Source organism: Globicephala melas, chromosome 1 (assembly GCF_963455315.2).
Source record: "Globicephala melas chromosome 1, mGloMel1.2, whole genome shotgun sequence".
Classification (NCBI taxonomy): Eukaryota; Metazoa; Chordata; class Mammalia; order Artiodactyla; family Delphinidae; genus Globicephala; species Globicephala melas.
Genome location: NC_083314.1, coordinates 183094561 through 183113374, shown reverse-complemented (window position 1 = coordinate 183113374; position 18814 = coordinate 183094561). Strand labels below are relative to the sequence as shown.

The window sequence follows — 18814 nt, the reverse complement described above, 5'->3', positions numbered from 1 at the left end:
CTTCTGTAGGCTGGGCGCTAGAAGCCTCTCTCCCTGGCCTCTGCAGCCTTCTCTTCCTTACCAGATCCTACTTCGTCACTCTTGATTCTGGCTCAGCATCTCATCTTGCTTTTCCTAGGCTTCTGCTCTCGTGTAATGAGTTAGTCGGTCATAATTTTAAGGGGATTCACGTGTTGGGTAGAGGGTAGTCCTGGTGACAGCCTCTAAAGTTCCTTCCCAATCTGACTTATGATGCTAAGAAAACGAAGTTGCATGTGTGGGATTTCGCTTCATGGCTTGCTGTGCTGGTGTGCAGCTGTCTTATTCTGTGTAACTCTCTTTTCCTTTTGAGGTACTTGCTCCAGGTCAGGCCGTCTGTGTACGAGGAATTTGAACTATAGTCACCGAGGTGCCTCCTTTCTGGTATACGGAGAGGGCTTAATTTTTTAGGTCTAACACGTTGCGAGTTAAAAATTGCAAAAGAAATTGTTAAAGTTGTTAAAGATGCACAGCACAAAAATGTTCATTCTGCTTAGTTATTCCCTGTGACACATTTCAGGTCTTTATTCTAATATGGATGAGAGTTTATAGTGTTGGAAAAACAGACTTAGATAATACACGATTACAGATGCAAAAGTGTCTGCTAACCTCAGACATTTATGTTTAAGGTAGTATTATTTATATTCATTTAGCTTTATTTCCTGGAGTTGATTAGTATAACTGTTATTAGGATGTATCTATTGCTAGACTCTTCCTACTAAGAAACTCTTGTGGATTGGGGAGTTTCGGTGAGTCCACTGTAATTGATCATATAGCATCTTCACTTGTGCATACTGCCCGGGCTGCTCCAGGCCTGGCGTTTGGAGATACCTTGAATTTAATTTAGTTTTTGAAAGTTTCTTTCATATTTAAAGATACTGAGGGTCAAGTTAAAGTTCCCGGTGTTCTTGGCAACATTCTCTGCCTTATCCTTTCTGTCTCTGCCATTATGAAATGTGCTGGCTGAATCATTTGCTTTGACAAAGCTTCTGATGGAGGTCTCTTCCTCATTTAATTTTATCAGTAACAGGCTGTTGTGCTTACAAAGAGAGCTATAACAAGCGGAAGGTGACGAGTGGGGTACTCAACATTTTTGAAGTACTTGTTTTTCTTCCTAGGGGTCCTCTAGAAATTGATCATGGATTACTTGACCAAGTTCAAGGCCCAGAGGTTTATTCCAGGCACTCTGGGAGGCAAGGACCATCAGTCTTTTTCCACTGAATCTGATTATTCTACAGATGAGCCATTGCTGCCCGTATGGGTGTCTTCTGATGCAAATCAGGTGATAGTGGCAGCCTTTCTAACTGGGCTGGATCTCCTTGACAGCCGGTGTGTGTCCTCTGCCGGTATTTTTAGGCTCCAGCTTCTGTGGCCGGGGCTGGAGGAGCCGAGGATGGACTTAGCTGCCCTGGGGCTGCTCCAGGTGGTTGCGGGTGTTCTCTGCCGTCTCCCCGCCAGCGCCTTTAGCACCACCTTGTCGCTTGATGACAGAGCATAGACGGAAATCCCTGTTTAATACAAAAGAATGAAAAAGTCGTGGTTTTCAGAGCGCTTTTAAAGATAAACAGTGGTGAGCGGTGATGGTGCACAACGGCGTGAATGTACTTAATGTCACTGAATTGTACACTCAGAAAGGGTTAAAGTGGTACATTTTAGGTTATGTGTATTTTTCCACAATTAAAAAATAACCCCAAATGGATTTAAAACCCAATGAGAAAAGTAGCTATAAGGAGCTAAAAGTAAATGTATGGCAATGTTTTCATTACACTAAGTTGGCAGGTTGTGCCTTAAATAAAGCATCAAAATCCCTTGCCCCCCCCCCACCCTGCCGACCCCTGCATGCGCGCGCGCACACACACACACACACACACACACTAAACGAACATCAGATGGCTCTGAGGTTCATTTATATAGAAAGTGGACACTAGGACACTTGATGTCAGGGAGGGGAAGCTGGCCCTCCTTTAGTTGGAGCTGTTTTTCTTGCAGGGAACACAAGCCACTTAGGTTAAGTGAAGGTGGTTTTTGTATAAGGAGAGCAGAGGCCAACTGGACAGTCTGGGAACTGCACCCGGAGAGCCTGGAGTGGCCTTTTCCTCTGGAGCCCCTGGGGCTGAGCGGGGGTCATGGCTCTGCTGGCCCCCCTCTCTGCTGCTCCCCGTTTCTCCTTGCACACAGGGCTTCTCACTCGCACGCAGGCTTCTTGCCTCACTGTAGTTGGCACGCAGTGGGCAGGGGTCCCAGTCATGGCTTCTGTGCCTCCTGACTCTGGTTCCAGGGCTCACTGTCATCTGACTCCAGTCTCTATGGCGTGTGTTTAAAATACTCTAGACTGAGGTTTGGACTGACTCCTCTCAGCCACTTGCTTTGTTCCATGGCTGGGTGTTCACCCCGGTCCGGTGCACGCTGAGAGAGGGCTGGTTAGGGTTGCTGGCCTGCTGATCACTTAGAGGGGCTTAAGGTGAAGGATTGTGGGAGAAGGGGACTGTAGCAGGGGGTCCTGATGCCTTGACCTCTGTCTCCATCAGACAGTGTAAAAGAAAGAATATTGACTCCAAAATGGATTTCTCATGTCCACTCGCTATAGCGAGTAAACTTTTTGCAGAGAAAATGTTCCCTGTGGCTACAGCTATGAGGCGGAGCATCCTCAGCCAGCCAGCCCACTTGTGTGTGGAGCAAGTCAGCAGTGGGTGTAGCAGCTGTCCCAGGGCTCGTGCTTGGAGTGGTGGTGAAGCAGCCGGGACCCGTGGGAACCTGGTGGCCTGGCAGCCATTGCCCTGGTGGTTCTCAGGGAGAACCAGGCAGTGTGAGGGATGCCAGTGTCTTCTGAGGTGTCCCACGGTTGAGATGCTTGGGTGGGCTCCCTTGCCTTTCCCTTTCTTGTGGACCACTAAACCTGGACGGTTGGAGACATTGCCTCTGAAGAGGGAGTCTGGAGGGAGGAAACGGAACAGCCTCTGTCTTAAGCACATGCGGCTACCTGTATGCATACTTGTTTGGCTTTTTCTTCGTATCCTTCCTGCGTCTAATCTCAGGTTTTTCTTGATTTCTCATGGTAGAAGGAGGAAGTAAAATTATAGTAAACAGTAGAAGGCTGAAAGCAGTGGTTTGGAGGTCTATGTAAAAGGGCTAGTAGCCAGCACACCAATGAAGTCTGAAAATACAGCTGCTTAGTAATTGATGTTTCATAGTGATGACCTTGAGTGTATTCACAGAAGCAATACTAAGTATGCTCTGCTTAACAAAAGAGGAAAGTATATAATGTTTTAAAGATACATAAAGGGATTTGATTCCTTTTTAGTAACAGCTTTATTGAGGTATAATTCATATAACATAAAATTCACCCTTTTAAAATATACAGTTAAGTGGTTTTTAGTATATTTACACAGTTGTGTAACTATCACCACTATCTAATTCTAGAACATCTTCATCACTCCAAAAAGAAACCTCTACCCGTGAGTAGGCACTCTCCTTTCCTCCCTCTCCTCTGCTCTAGGCAATTAGAAATCCACTCTCTGTCTTTATGGATTTGCCAATTCTGGACATTTCATATAGATGGAATCCTACAATATGTGGCCTTTTGTGACTGGCTTCTTTCCCTTAGCATAATGTTTTCATCCACGTTATACTATATATCAGAACTTCATTTCTTTATGGTGGAATAATACTCTATTATATAGATATACCACATTTTATTTATCTGTCCACCAGTTGATGGACATTTGAGTTATTTCCACTTTTTGGCTACTATGAATAATGCTGCTATGAACATTTGTGTACATGTTTTTGCATGGACATGTGTTTTCACTTCTCTCTGGTGTACACCCAGGAGTGGAATTGCTGGTCATATGGTAACTCTGTGATTAACTTTTGAGGAACTGCCTGACTGCTTTCTAAAGTGGCTGCATCATATTACATTCCCGCCAGTGATGTTTGAAGGTTCCAATTTCTCCACAGCCTTGCTGGCACTTGTTGTTATCTGTCTTTTTTTTTTTTTTTTTGAGGTACGCGGGCCTCTCACTGTTGTGGCCTCTCCCATTGCGGAGCACAGGCTCCGGACGGGCGGGCTCAGCGGCCATGGCTCACGGGCCCAGCCGCTCCGTGGCATGTGGGATCTTCCCGGACTGGGGCACGAACCCGTGTCCCCCTCTTCGGCAGGCGGACTCTCAACCACTGCGCCACCAGGGAAGCCCTGTTATCTGTCTTTTTGATTACAGCCATTCTAGTGGATGTGAAGTGGTATCTTATTGTGGTTTTGATTTGCATTTTCTAAAGGCTAATGATGTTGAGCATCTCTTCTTGTGCTTATTGGCCATTTGTGTGTCTCCTTTGAAGGAATGTGTATTCAAGGCCTTGGCCCATTTTTGAATCGAGTTGTTTGGTTTTTTGCTTTTGAGTTGTAGGCATTTTTGATACATTCTGAATATCATCCCTATCAGATGTATGATTTGCACATATTTTCTCCCATTCTGTGGATTGTCTTTTCACTTTCTTGCTGGTTTCCTTTGAAGCACAGAAGTTTTAAATTTTGATTGAGTTCAGTCTATCTGTTTTTTCTTCTGTTGCTTATGCTTTTGCTGTCATAATTAAGAAACCATTGCCTAATCCAAGGTCATGAAGATTTACACCTATGTTTTCTTGTCAGAGTTTAATAGTTTTAGCTTTTACATTTAGGCCTCTGATTCATTTTGGGTTTTTGTATGTTGTGAGGTAGGTAGGCTTCCAGCTTCATCCTTTTTTGCATGTGGATATCAGTTGTCCCAGTACCATTTGTTGAAAAGACCATTCTTTTCCCATTGAAGTATCTTGGCACCTTAGCCAAAAATCAGTTGGCCATAAGTGTGTGGGCTTGGTTTTGGAGTCTCAGTTCTAATCCATTGATCTGTATGTCTCTCCTTATGCCAGTACCACACTGTCTTGATTACTGTAGCTTTGTAGTTAAGTTTTGAAATTGGGAAGTGTCTGTCCCCCAACCGTTCTTCTTTTTCAAGATTGTTCTGAATATTCTGGGTTCCTTGATTTTCCATATGAATATCCAGATCAGCTTGTCAATTTCTACAAAAAAGGCTGTTTTGATATTGATAGGGATTATATATTAAATGGGTGGATCAATCTGGGGAGTTTAAATCCTTTTTATGGATCTGCTGGAACTAGTCCTGCCTAACTCAAGCACCCAAGCATCTTGCCTTAAAAAAAAATTGTTGTTTAAACTTATTAATATAGTAGCCTGTGTTGTTGAAAAACCTAATTCTCTATGAGGCTGGAATTGGACTTTTCAGGTTCCAAGACAGCAAATAGTTACTCATATGGCCTGTATAGGTCGGCTTCTTGTGGTGTGTGTTCTTTTGATGTGAAAGTTTGCTGATGCCTTGCGTGTTTAGAAAAAATGTGGTATTCTGGTTAACACTCATTCTGATTAATAGAGAATTAACAGGTTCCACTCAAGAATATTTAATTATAAAAGAGTTAGAATATATTACAGTAATATGACATTAAATTTTATGTAATTGTCATTATTATTATTGGAGGTGTCAGAAATTATTTTAGGATCTTGTAGTCCTGTGGAGGCCATGTGACTATCAGTTACTCTTATACTCTTAAGGCAGCTCATTTACTCAGCACATAATAATAAAGTGCCAGGCCCAGAGAAGGACAGTCATGGTCCCTGTCCTCACGCAGCTGACAGGGAAACCAGCGTTAATCAAGGTGCTGTGTGTGATTACAACTGATACACTGCACTTGCCTTCTTAGTGCTGTATCACGTCCACGCTATGCAGGCGAGTGTAGTGCATCAGAAAGGGATTTGCTCATCTGAAAGCTTGGAGGAGCCTTCTTGAGCTGAACTCTGAAGGAAAATAGGAATTAATTGAGGGGAGAGTGAAGGAAGGAAGTTTTAGGTAATCGGATGGCTGGTTAGGGAGATACATGGGGATACTGTGGTTATATCTGGCTGTTTGTAGCTTTTTTTTTTTTTTTTTTGCGGTACGCGGGCCTCTCACTGTTGTGGCCTCTCCCGTTGCGGAGCACAGGCTCCGGACGCACAGGCTCAGCGGCCATGGCTCACGGGCCTGGCCGCTCCGCGGCATGTGGGATCTTCCCGGACCAGGGCACAAACCCGTGTCCCCTGTATCGGCAGGCGGACTCTCAACCACTGTGCCACCAGGGAAGCCCTGTTTGTAGCTTTTGAGGAGTCCCTGAAGCCTTGACTCTGGTCTTTACCCCTTCAGTGCCTTGTGACTTTGAGCAAGTAGCAACCTTTCTGAGCTTATCTACTTACTGTTTTTTATCTTATGAGGCAGTGTGTAGCCATTTTTACTTAGAGATACTTACTGAAAACATACAGAAATTTAGGCTTGTGATTGATTGTATTTATATAATTCAAAAATAATTATTTTTTCATGACCCTCTTTGGTTGTTTACTTAGAAGTGCAATGCTGATAAATTGAATATTTTTCTGAACATTTTTCCTAGTCTTGGAAATTAGGATTCACTTCTGTTCATAATACTCCAGAAGCTTCCACCCTGCAGGGGAACAGATATGGATGTAACTGAGTCAAGGCAGGTCATGATGCATGGTGTAATCATGCGCTGGAAGGAACTGGGAAGACTTCTGGAAGGAGGTAGAATTTGACCTGGCATTATTGACAGGCAAACATGCTGGTTTGACGAGAAATTCCAAGCGGAGGAAATGGAGCAAAGGCACAGAGCCAGGAGTACCGGGGAGGCTGGGGTTCCTGGTGCATGTGGGTAGATGAGCCGGGCAAAGTAGGTAGGGGCTGGGCTGTAGGGGCTTGGAAAGTCAGACTGAGGAGCCTGGCGTTTACTCTCTCTGCTTTGGGAGAGGCTTTTAGGCTTTTTTGTTGTTGTTTTGTTTGTTTTTTTAGCGGAGGGGTGGGATTGATTGCTTAGTCAGTTCTGCTTGAAGGTGCTAATAAGGACCTGCTTACTGCTCCGGTGTCCTCGCCAGTGTCCCACTGTGGGGAATTGTTTTAGATTCTGGGTGTCTCAGGGCACCATGCTTTCTCTTCGTTTTAGGCCTTGCGCGCTGTCCTCGCCTTGGCTTAGGAGGCGCACTTTCCTCTAAAACAAATACACACATACTTACACATACGGTCTGTTTTGCTGCCTCTCCTCGTCCTCTGGGTTTCTGCTTAAATAACACTTTTCGGAGTAAGCCTTCTTGACCTAGATCGGGTTGTGTGCCCTTCCCTGGTGCACCCACAGTACTTTATGGTTTTCCTGGTCCTAGATCTTTTACTTGTGTTGAACTTGCTTGTTTACTTCTCTTTCTCCTTCAGTTAGATTTACATCTTTAGTGGTCAGAGGCTTGAATACCTGGCACCTGGGGTGGGCTTAGTAAATGTTTGTTGGTTGAATGAATGAATGAGCAAAGAGGAAGGACTGGAGTTGGGAGACAGTAGCTCCTGGCAGGAACGTCGGTAGCAGTGGGTTGGAAAAAGGAGCTGGTGTGACTGAGCTGTATGTGTATGTGTGAGAGAGGCACAGTTTTGTGCCTGACTGACCATGGGCCTTGAGGGATGAGAAGAGTTGGAGGTGACTTTAGCTTGTGAACCTCAACAGCTGGTGTTAGTGAGGCCATTAACTGAGGGAGGGAGGAATAAGGAGGGATATCTTTGGGGGAGACTGGATGCAAACGTATCGGTTCTGTTTTAGGTGTAATTGGGGTAGCGTTATCATGTATGCGTACAATATGACATTGGGAGTGTGGATCAGAGATTAGGGAATCATTCATATCACCCTGTTTTTTCTCTTCATTGAACTTTCAGAGGGCAAGGGAGCCCTGGTGATGGAGTCCATAGAGGTCAGCCTCCCTGGCACAGGGCGGGGTGGAGAAGGGTGGTGGGTGGACCTGGAGGGGCAAATAGAGCCTCTGGCAGAGTATGTAAGTTTCATGAACGTAGAACCTTGATTGTCTTGCTTGTGGCTATTATACAGCTCTGTGCCCAGAACAGTGCCTGTTGGTTGAAAGAATGAATCAGTTCAGATGAATTAGGAGTAGAATTCACAGCAGTGGGTGAAATTGTCATGGGAAAAGAGAAGGGACTTGTGGGCAGAAATGTGGTGAATGCTTCCATTTAAGTGACACCAGAGGGGAGAGGACCAGAGGAGACCAAGGAAGAATGGTCAGAGAGGTGTGGTAGAACAAGAACATAAAGTCAGGGACGCTTAGTGCAAAGGGTTGTAAGGAGGTTATCAGTTGTAATGCCGAGAGGTTGAGTAGAATGAAGACTAAGAAAAAGACTACTGATTTTTGTCAATTTGATAGTGAGTTGAGAGGATGAGAAAGAGGTAGTGAGAGAGTAGACAATTCTTTCAAGGGTTTTGGTGGTAAATGCAGAGTGCTGGTAAAATGATAGTGAAATGATTGATCAAGTCCAAGGTGAGAAAAGAAATCACTGGGCCCTGATCAGTGTATTAGTTATCTTTGCTGCTGTAACAAATTACCATAAACTTAGTGGTTTAGAAAAAGACACATTTATTATCTGGTTCTGTGGGTCCGGAGTTCAGGCAGGGCTTTGCTGGACCTGTTGCTTCATGGCCTCCCAAGCCTGCAGTCAAGGTCTCATTTGAAGGCCCGACTGGGGAAGGGTACTCTTCTAAGCTCACGTGGTTCCTTCATGGGCAGAGCCAGCACGGTAGCTTGCTTCATCAGAACCAGCAAAGGAGAGTCTGCTAGCAAGACAGGAGGCACGATGCACGTTGCCTATTCATGGAAGTGATGTCCCAATGCCACATTCTGTTGTCAGAAGAAAGTCACTAGGTCCAGTGCACACTCAAGGGGAGGAGGTTATACAAGAGTGTGTGCTAACTTCAGGGGGTGGGGGTCATGGGCAGTCCACCGTGGAGTTCCAGTAGGGAGGGATGATGGCCCTAGGGGGCATAGGGCAGTTCTTCGGAAAGATGCCCTATAGGGCAGGATGGGAAGTTTTGGAGGTGCAGTTCCAGCTGAGGGTTCAGGTATGTCGCGTTGGGGACCCTTCTGAGGAAGCCTTCCCTGCCGTCTCTCTTCATCCCCGATGAGAGGCGTAGGTGCCTCTTGAAGTGCTCTCTCCTATTAGATGGATTAACAGACTGTATTGTAATTGTCATTGATAAACCCTCTGCTCTGCGAAAATTGAATTATTTATCAGCAAATTCTTGGCCAATGGGGGTATCTGTCCTGCTTGCCTTAGGATGTTGCTAAGGATAAAATCAGGTAATTCATGTGGAAGTATTTTATGGAATGTAAAGAGATTTGCAAACAAAAGGCGTTGCCACTTTCCCCCCATGTTCAGTAGAGCACGTGGACTGTAGCGTACATTTTACTTGTTAACTTGGGTTCATTTTGTTGTACCTAAGTTACTGAACTGGGCTTTATTTAATGCTGTGATATTTTTAGGACTTTTCCAGTAGACTGTTTGCTTTTATGATAAATGACCCCAAACTGCTGTACCTTTCAAGTCCTTGTATCTAGTTTATTGTTTTTTAAAAATCTGTCCTTGCTGTTCCTTGTCACTTTTGCTTCTACTTATCTGTCAGTCTCTAGCTGTCCTTTCCCCTTCTGATTTGTTGCTTCTGATCTTCTCTGGGCTTGGCAACCTGATAATTAAGCTTATTAGAACTATGCATGGTTTAATAGTAATCAAGCTAGGACTGTGGATCAGAGAGCCCTTCTCACAGTGAAGTGTGTGAGCTTTTGCGCGTGGACAGATGTCTTTGGCCACTGAGAGTGTCTTGGCATTCTTCCTAGTTCTGGCAACATTTGGATGAGGTGAGGCCCCACGTGGCCAGGTTCCATTCAAGGGGACGCCTCATTGCTCTGCTATGAGAAACAGTGTTCTCCTCCCCTTTGGTTTTGTTTTTTTTAAAAAAAATTTATTTATTTATTTATTTATTTATGGCTACATTGGGTCCTCGTTGCTGCGCGTGGGCTTTCTCTAGTTGCGGCAAGCAGGGGCTACTCTTCGTTGCAGTGCATGGGCTTCTCATTGCGATGGCTTCTCTTGTTGCGGAGCATGGGCTCTAGGCGTGCCGGCATCAGTAGTTGTGGCTCACAGGGTCTAGAGCGCAGGCTCAGTAGTTGTGGCACACAGGCTTAGTTGCTCCGTGGCATGTGGAATCTACCCGGACCAGAGCTCAAACCCGTGTCCCCTGCATTGGCAGGCGGATTCTTAACCACTGCGCCACCAGGGAAGTCCCCTCCCCTTTGGTTTTGATGAGGTTTTAGTTTTGGGGCCGTAGCAAATAGTGATCGGTTATGGGTGGTCTGTGGTTCATGGACTAAAAAATGTTTGAGAAGCACGGAAAATCTTTCTACGAGATCAACATCCAGACTTGTGTGTGTGTAGCTGTTGTGTTGCTGGCCTTTCCTTTAGGATGTTGAACTCCCAGCTTGCATTCCTAGGTATTCTTCCATGTTCCTCGTATGTTTTGGCTTTTCTGTCAGAGCAACTTGTGAACTTTTTCTGCCCCAACTTTTGCATTGGTTCTTTGTGGAGAAGCATTATTGCATTATTGGGAGAGAGCCTGTGTTCTGTGGGAACAGCCCAGGAGTTGTGTAGGGAGCCCTGCTCCTGGTTCTTGCTCTGTCCTCTCCCAGCCTGTGCCCCTTGGCAGGTGTCTCTGCCTGTGCCTTGATGCCTTTTCTAGAACAGACATCATGTCTGCTCTGCTGCCTTCTGGGGCCAGAATAAGATTTTAAATGTGAAAATGCTTGTTATATGTACATAATATCAAATGGAATGCCTAGCTTGTTGAGTTGATATTTTATATCTCTCTTTGAGTAGTTAAAAAAGTTATCAGTATTAGTAATGGTAAGTTCTACTGAGACAGTGTAATTTTAAATTTCATATAGTGTTTTTTTTTTCTGAATATGTTCTACTAGAATCTATTTATACAAGTGAGGACATTTAATAAGTGCTCTTTGATTATTTTCAGAGTATTGAGTATACTGGCTTCCTAGCCAAATTAAATTTATAAAAATTCTAATGATACTGCGATTCATACCTAGAAAGAATTTTTTTTTTCATTCTGAAATCAGTTTAAATACGCTTTACATGAATCTCTGGTAGTAGTGAATCAATTAATGTGATTTCTCAGGTCATAAATCAGGCTCGATATATTGTAGTATTAGTTCCTGTATTAGCTTCGTAGCCCTTCAACTGTTTTGTGGTTTGTTTTAGCAACTTGTTTGCTGTTGAACTCAATTCTAGGTGTTGAACTCAATTTGAGAGCCTAAAATGGTTTGTGCCCCAATTACCTTAGAGGTTACTGCTTCACTTTCTTACTGCGCTGGCCCCAGTAGTAGGAAGTCAGCCACCTAGCAGACTCGCAGTTTTCCTTTTAACTTGAGTACACACTTTAATTTTGTCTCTAATACATGAGCACAAAATATTTTTGTACTATACCATGTAATTTTTTCCCCCACTAACCTTTTGTGGTTTGTGTTTAGGGTGCATGTTGGCTTTCTAGTCTCAGAGGTCATTAGCCCGGTTTTATCGAGGCTTCCAGAGCCTGGTCTCTGACAGACCCTGTGTTCCTCTTTGTCGAGCAGCCCTGTGCTCTCAATGGTAGCGTTGGCTCTGTTGTTGTCCGTCAACATGGTAGAGTATTTTCACCCCCTTAGTTCTTCTTACTGGGTCGAAAGTAGCTCTTGTCTTACTGCTTGATTGTTCATGTTCCAGAAGACAGGTGGCAACTCGGGGTGGCCTCAGGAGAGGGAGACAGAGGTTCTTAAAAAGACTGCTGGTCTTCAGTAAATCCTACCGTCACCAGAGCAAGAGATGGGACCATTCTTTTTCCTTTCCATGAACTTCTGGGAATGCCATTCGTCCATGAATTCAACGAATATTTGCGCTTCTATTATGTGCCAGACATTAAGTACCAAAGAAGCCAGACATCCCTTCAAGGATGCCCTGGATGTAGTCTTATCTTGAATATGTTAGAAAAATATTTATCAGAGTAGAAAAACTGCTAGATTGGGTTTAGATGCTGAATGGCCTTAGGGGTTAAAGGTGGAGGTTGTAGGTTTAGAAGGTATTTCTGAAAGGAATGACTCTTCTATAATTAAAAAAAAAAACAAACAGTTACAGATGACATTGTGGCAGAGACTGCTAGCTGATTGCGAAACCTAGCTCCTCTTCCTGGGCAGGTAGCCAGACTGCATTTCCCAATCTCCCTTGCAATTAGGTGTGGCTTTGTGGCCATATCCTAGCCAATGGCGTGAGAGCTGAGAAGTGTGCCACTTCCAGGCCTGGCCCGTAGAACCGTCCGGCTCGGTTATCCGTGTCCTTTACCTCTGCTGGCTGATGCAGAAGAGCCCAGTGACGTAGGAAGGCTCCTGCCATGAGATGGAAGGAGATGTGGGGCCTGAGCCGCTGCTTGGAGGAGAGCTGCCTCCTGATCTACTGTTTTGGACTTTACACGAGCAGGAAGTAAATATTTATGGTATTTGAGCCATGACACAGTTTGCTCTAAGAGTTAGCCTGCCTAACTAGGCACGATGCCTAGAATGCTAGGCAAAACTGGTGAGTTTAGTAAAGGTGCTGAGAATTTCGGACTCTGCCTTAATTTTGATTTTTTATATGTCATGTTATGTGTAATGATCAGTGAATTTCAAGGCTCAGTTTAAAGCTATGTGACAAAATCTTTTTAATGTATCACTTTTAATTGATACAGCTGGTTTATTGCATTCAATGGGGCATCTCTCTGCCTTTGTTTTAATAAGCTATGTGGGTCCTCAGCTAGTTTTAAAGGGACTCTATGGAGACTTAAGCATTGTCAGTCCTTATTTCAAAGAACTGTAAATACAGTTTTCATCATGCAGCTTCTCTGTCCAAAAGCCAGTAATCACTTCTCGTTATATAGCATTTTGTTTCATTTATTCCATCATCCAAAACTATATATATATATTTATATATATATATTTTAGTATATAAAACGAATGTGGCTATGTGTAACCCTCTGACCTAGGTTCTCTGAAGGGAGGCAAAAATGGATAAAACATATTTCATGCCTCCAAGGAGTTTGTGCTGGTACACAGATAGTTACTAGGTTTCCATACTGCTCTCATCTCCTCACTTCAGGCTTTAATAAATCATGTATTATTTCTTCATTACATTTTTTTCTTTTTTTTTTTTTAGTGTTGTCTCCAATTAGATATACCTTTTGAAGGCAGGGAATACTTTAAAGAGCTTCTGTGTCCTCTCTTGGGTACTTCTAGCGGACACTGGACTGTACTTAATTGAGTAACCATCCTTGTAGTGTCTTTTGCTTTTCTTGCTTGGATATTCTGGTATAGTTTTGTATTATAGTTTGTGTTAACAGGCAAAAGTACTTTCTCAGTCTATTAGGAATCCATGGAATTGTGCAGTCAGGAGTGTTGGGACTGGATCTTTATTAGATCTAATTCCTCATCTTTTAGATCATCTAGTTTCTGATAGTCTAGGTGTGGCCGGTGTCAAAGCACATTAAATTTGTAAATTTAATTTGGCTAGGAATCATGGGGGTGTCTCAGAGGCACAGACTCAGGCACCACTCAGACCTGTGGGTCAGAACCTGCAAGAGCCTCAGATGACCCACATGTGCGTTAAAGTTGGGGATGCACTGCTCAAGGTCAACCTGTGATTTTATTCTCGAGAAAACTGGCAAAGTCAGAGAGTTAGCAGCGTCATGCAGCTGTTTGTTTCAGTGGCTCCCATCCTGGATACACCTTGGGATCACTTGGGAACCTTTAAAAAATACTGATGCCTGGGTTCCATCTCCATACATTCTGGCTGAAGTGGTCAGGATTGCAGCCTGGGCATCAGAATTTAAAAAATCTCCCTAGATGACTGAAGTGCAGCCACGCTGAGAGCCGCTCAACCTAGTTAATGAGAGAGTCCGGGTTTCCTGATGCTCTAATCAAGTAGTCCCTTTGCTCCACACATGGATGTACTTTCAGAAACAGAGCTCTCCCTACCTGACTTTTCATTGTAGAGCATCACTCCGTTTTATTTCCTTCACAGCATTTATCCCACTTACCACCTGCCTCCCCCACTGGCATGTACCCCATGAGTGTGGGACCTTTGTTAGTCTTGTGTACTGCTGGGTCCCAGCTCCTAGGACGGTGTGTCTGGCACACGTGAGGTGCTCCTTTCATGTGTGTAGAACACATGGAAGGAGTTATGATAAAGATGGAGGCATCCGGCAGGAGGGAAATAACAGGCTATTCAGACAGCACCAGTTGGGCTACTCGCCTCAGTCAGCGGGAGGCTCCCGAGGGCAGAGAGGTCCGAGTCAGACTTGAGAGCCAGCCAGGGAGGGCAGCATGCAGACTGGAATCCAGAGCTGGCGTTAGAGCTTGTACTTTTCCCACTCGGCCCTTGCCTGTGCGCAGAGAGCTCAGCTGTCTGTCCCGGCCTTGCCAGCAGGCGGTGGTGGGCCTGGCTCAGGACCCCGTGGCTCCAGATCCTCCGACCAGTGAGTGCCCCTCTCTGCACTCCGGAGCCAGTCTGGCTTCCAGAGCCAGGTCTCGGCCTGGTGAAAGGACCTAGCTCAGAGGCTGGCCCCGGGGTACTTCATACAAGGTAGCCATTGCTTGTGTGAGTTTGCTTGTTTCGCCTTATTTGCTTTGAGACTCACGTTGTGTTTTTTAGGGTGGGATGTCATTTGATTTCACTCTCAAGTTATGTGAGTGAGTTTCTTTCCTGGTTAAATGAACTATTAAGACTTCATTTATTACGCTAGTGCTATTGAGAAATCATGGTTGGTTGTTCGTGATATTTCTGTTACATATGTTGTTTTTAGCGTTTAATTCTTTCGATTTGTTATTTGATACATTTTACCACTAATTTACCTGTCATCAAACTTTGAAGTCAGGTGTAAAAGTTCTTTTTATGAAGTCATTCACTAATGTGTTCCACTGTACATTAGTGGTTTTTAAAACTTTTGAGAAGACCATTGTGAGATGTCTTGATCAGTGGTAAACCTAAGCTGTCTTGTTTTTGGGTAATAGGAAGCCAGAAAATGTTAAGTCTTGAACGTAAAACATTCTTTTTAACACCGTAAAATTTCAAGTTTCAATTTGGAAACCACATTAAGATGAGATGTTGCATTACGGTGCTGAGAAGGCTGTTGCTGGCGACTCTCAAAGATGTTGCCTGAAGTCTAGAATCCCACACTCGGTTGGGGGAGAGACTAATGTTGAATTTTCCAAAGGAACACGATTGCTGAGTCCATAGTTCACAGGGAGAACCCTCAGGCCTGGATTGCTAACCAGTAGTTACCACTATTGATTAAATCAAGCAGAAGAAGGACAGTAAAAGTACTGGAACAAGAATTTTCCAGAAACAAGAAATAAATGATTAGGAGCTGATGGTTATCCTGGTAGCTGGGGTCGCATTGTGGAGAAAGACTTTTTCTGTGGTGAAGCACCCACTTCCCGTGGCTCCAAGGGAGAGGAAGATCAGAGCCTCAGGGGAGTGAGCTTAGTCAGATTTCAGCACTCTTCGCGGCACAAAAAATCCAGGCAGCCATCAGTGTATTGTCAGAAAATGTTAACGTTGTTAAAGATTATCCTCACTGGGGCTTCCCTGGTGGCGCAGTGGTAGAGAGTCTGCCTACCGATGCAGGGGACGCGGGTTTGTGCCCCGGTCCGGGAAGATTCCACATGCCGCGGAGCGGCTGGGCCCGTGAGCCATGGCCACTGAACCTGCACGTCCGGAGCCTGTGCTCCGCAATGGGAGAGGCCGCAACACTGAGAGGCCCGCGTACCGCAAAAAAAAAAAAAGATGATCCTCATTAACCGTAGTAACAATGGCATTTTATATTGAGTGGTACTCTTGAATCTAAAGCCCTTATCTGTGCAGTATCCCATCCAATTCTCTGTACTTTTTTGGATGAGGTAATACAGAGAGGTTAAATTACTTTCCCAAGGACAGCTAGTAAGTAAGAGAACTGAGTTTTTTATATTTTAAACATGAAATGTTGAGGGTGATTGTTGAACTGTCTTTGGTTTTCTAGGTATATAAATCTGTGGTTTATAGTGCTGGAGGAATAATCTAAAAATTTATTTAATATTACAACTGAACGAAAAGGGACCCAGACTAATTGGCTGGCAAGACTCAGAGAAATTCCCCCCCTCCTTTTTAAAAGTTACTGTGATATAGGTTTTTTTTTTTTAATATCTTTATTGGAGTATAACTGCTTTACAATGTTGTGTTAGTTTCTGCTGTACAACATGGTGTAGGTTTTTATATGAAAGCTTTAATTTTATCTACATAAAGCAGCCTGAGAGCAGAGACCTGGTCTTCCAACGTCTCCCTGACTCACTCCGCCCGCCATGCTGTTAGTTGGCACTCACAGGTCCGTTTGAATCAGTCAGGTATGGGCCTTGCTGTTGGGAAGCGGTAATGATGTCGTTGAATGTTGACTGAGCTGCAGAATGAAATGGCATTGGTTCTTCTTAGTAACAATTTACTGTACGTACAGCACATATGCTCCCTGTTAAAAAAAACTGCTCAGGTACTGGAGGTTCAGCAGCATATATCTTTTTTTCACACACGTGTACTTTACATTTTGAAACACTGTTAGCCTACAGAAACATCGCAGGTGTAGTGCAGAGAACTTCTTTCCCCATGTGAGAGAGTGAGTTGCCGGTATGTTTCATCGCCCTTGACTGTCAGTACTTTATTATGTGTTTCCTACAAACAAGAACATTCTCCTCCATCACCACAATGCAGGCATCAAAATCAGGAAATGAACACACAGACCTCTCTACCGTCGAATCCTCCGAGCTATTCTGGTGGTGCCAGTTGACCCAGTGCTGACCTTGTAGAGAAAGGCCCCGCGGGGACCCTGGGTGGCGCTTGATTGTCTCCTCAGCCTCCTTTGATCCAGAACAGTTCTCAGTCCTTTCTGACTTCCATGACCTTGACGTTTGTGAAGACTACAGGCCATTTTGTGGAATGTTCCTCAATTTGGATTTGTCCGATGTTTCCTCATGATTAGATTCAGGTTTTGCATCTTTGGCAGGAATATCACAGAAGAGCCAGTATTTATCTTTTTCAAAGATTAGTTTTACATTTTATTTTCTGTTTCCTTAGAGCGTTTCCCAAAGTGTATTCTGCGGAACTAGCACCTACTGTGTTCTCAACACCGTGCCACCTATAGAAGGTAGGATTCGAAAGCTTTTGACTTACAGGAAGGGGTGGGCTTGGCAGTGAGAGTAATTCCATCACTGTAGTGCAGGAAAGCCTGTGATGAGGAGGCCTGGGTTCTGCCTTTAACTTGCTGTGTGATCTTAGATGAGTTACTTAATCCATCTGGGGGTAGCAAAATAATACTCCCCTCGTAAAGTTTCTGTGAGGATTACAAAGGCAAAGGGTTTAATCACATGGAAAACTCAGAGCACTCTGCAAATGTTAGATACACTAATACAACGATTTTGTAATTCTAGTGTCAAATTCTGGGTGACTTAGAGTAGGAGCCTTGTGGTATTGCCGGAAAAGCCAGAGGTTATGTCTGAATCCCATTTGAGCCACTTACTAGCTGTAGATCTTGGGCAAATTAATCTGAACCTCAGGTTCTTCATCTGTAAAATGGGGGTGATTATGCCCAGACGGGTTATTGTGACGATTAAATGAAGGAGGACAATGTAAAATCCTTTCTGGATGCCTGATATAGAGTCCCACAAATGTCTGCTCCCTCATAAATAGTAGAAAATAAATGTACTTGATCACATGTAGCTCAGATTGAAGTTGAATGGGACGAAGCAGGAGAGGATGCCCCAAACCCAAATTGACGGCAATTGATCGCAAGGCTTCTGGGCCTCGCCGCTTTATCTGCCCCCACCTACATGTTTTTAGATTGAAAATATAAAATTCAGGTAAACAGTGAGAAGTTTATTAAACCTGAGTTTGAGTTGACCTAGACCTGGGTCAGAGGTTTGGTAATATGATTGACAGGGAGAGGGTATCTGGCCACCTAAAAATAGAAAGGGTAAGATTTGATGATCACACGCACTCTAAGAAGAGGAAAGGGGTTGTGAAATAGCAAAACTAGTTATACTTTTCTATTAAAAAAACTTATTATTTTTTTTAACCTTTAAAAAATCTTTTGGATAATTACAACTGAGTTTAATTAATTTTGGAGAATTTCTTTCGAGAAGAATAAGAGGAAATCATACCAAGGCTTGGCACATCGTTGGTGCTTAATTAATATTTATTTTGGATGGATAGCGATTTGAAGGTCTTAGATTAGTAATGGCAGTATTTGCTGCTGTGAGCACTGTGCTGACTTGAATTTAACAATATGTGCTTATGTTTCCCTGAATCAGTTCCTATCCTACTAATTAAATCTAAGCACATAATAATTAGAGCTAAACAGAAAATTGTAGCGCTTCCTTTTAATTTTACCACTCCAAGTTGTTGATCAGATACATTCCCAGTAAGACTGAGCAATTTGGTACACTGTTAGACCAGCTTATTTTGAACAGTTTGTTCTAGAGGTTGAGAGGTTAATCATAATCAACTTGATTGAATAACAGTGTTTGTAATTATTCACAAAACCAAAATTATTGAATTTTTATTAATTATGAATCAAAATAAAATGTATACATCATTTCCAGGTTAGACTTAATACAGTTATAATTTACCTTGTAGAAGTCAACAGTGTGTTCCAAGGAAAAGGTCAAATACATTTCTTTGGATTTAAATGAAGGATTTGGTAATGTGAAATCTCAGATTTAGAAATAAAACATGAAAATAAGAATTCTGCTTTTTGCCTAATTAACTAAGTGAATGAGCATTCTCGTACA

General features: G+C 43.5%; 1 protein-coding gene across 15 annotated transcripts in view; it reads left to right on the top strand.

Annotated features, from left to right (window-relative positions):
- The window catches only part of CAMTA1 (calmodulin binding transcription activator 1), an 894146-nt gene that overhangs the window by 11478 nt on the left and 863854 nt on the right, over positions 1-18814 (top strand). For 13 of the 15 annotated variants that reach the window (XM_060283601.1, XM_060283652.1, XM_060283622.1 and 10 more), the window contains one exon: positions 17103-17172. The exons of the other annotated variants lie outside the window; for them this stretch is intronic. In XM_060283601.1, coding sequence (XP_060139584.1) covers positions 17103-17172 — 70 coding nt within the window. The remainder of the gene's footprint in view (positions 1-17102; positions 17173-18814) is intronic. 15 annotated transcript variants of the gene reach the window in all.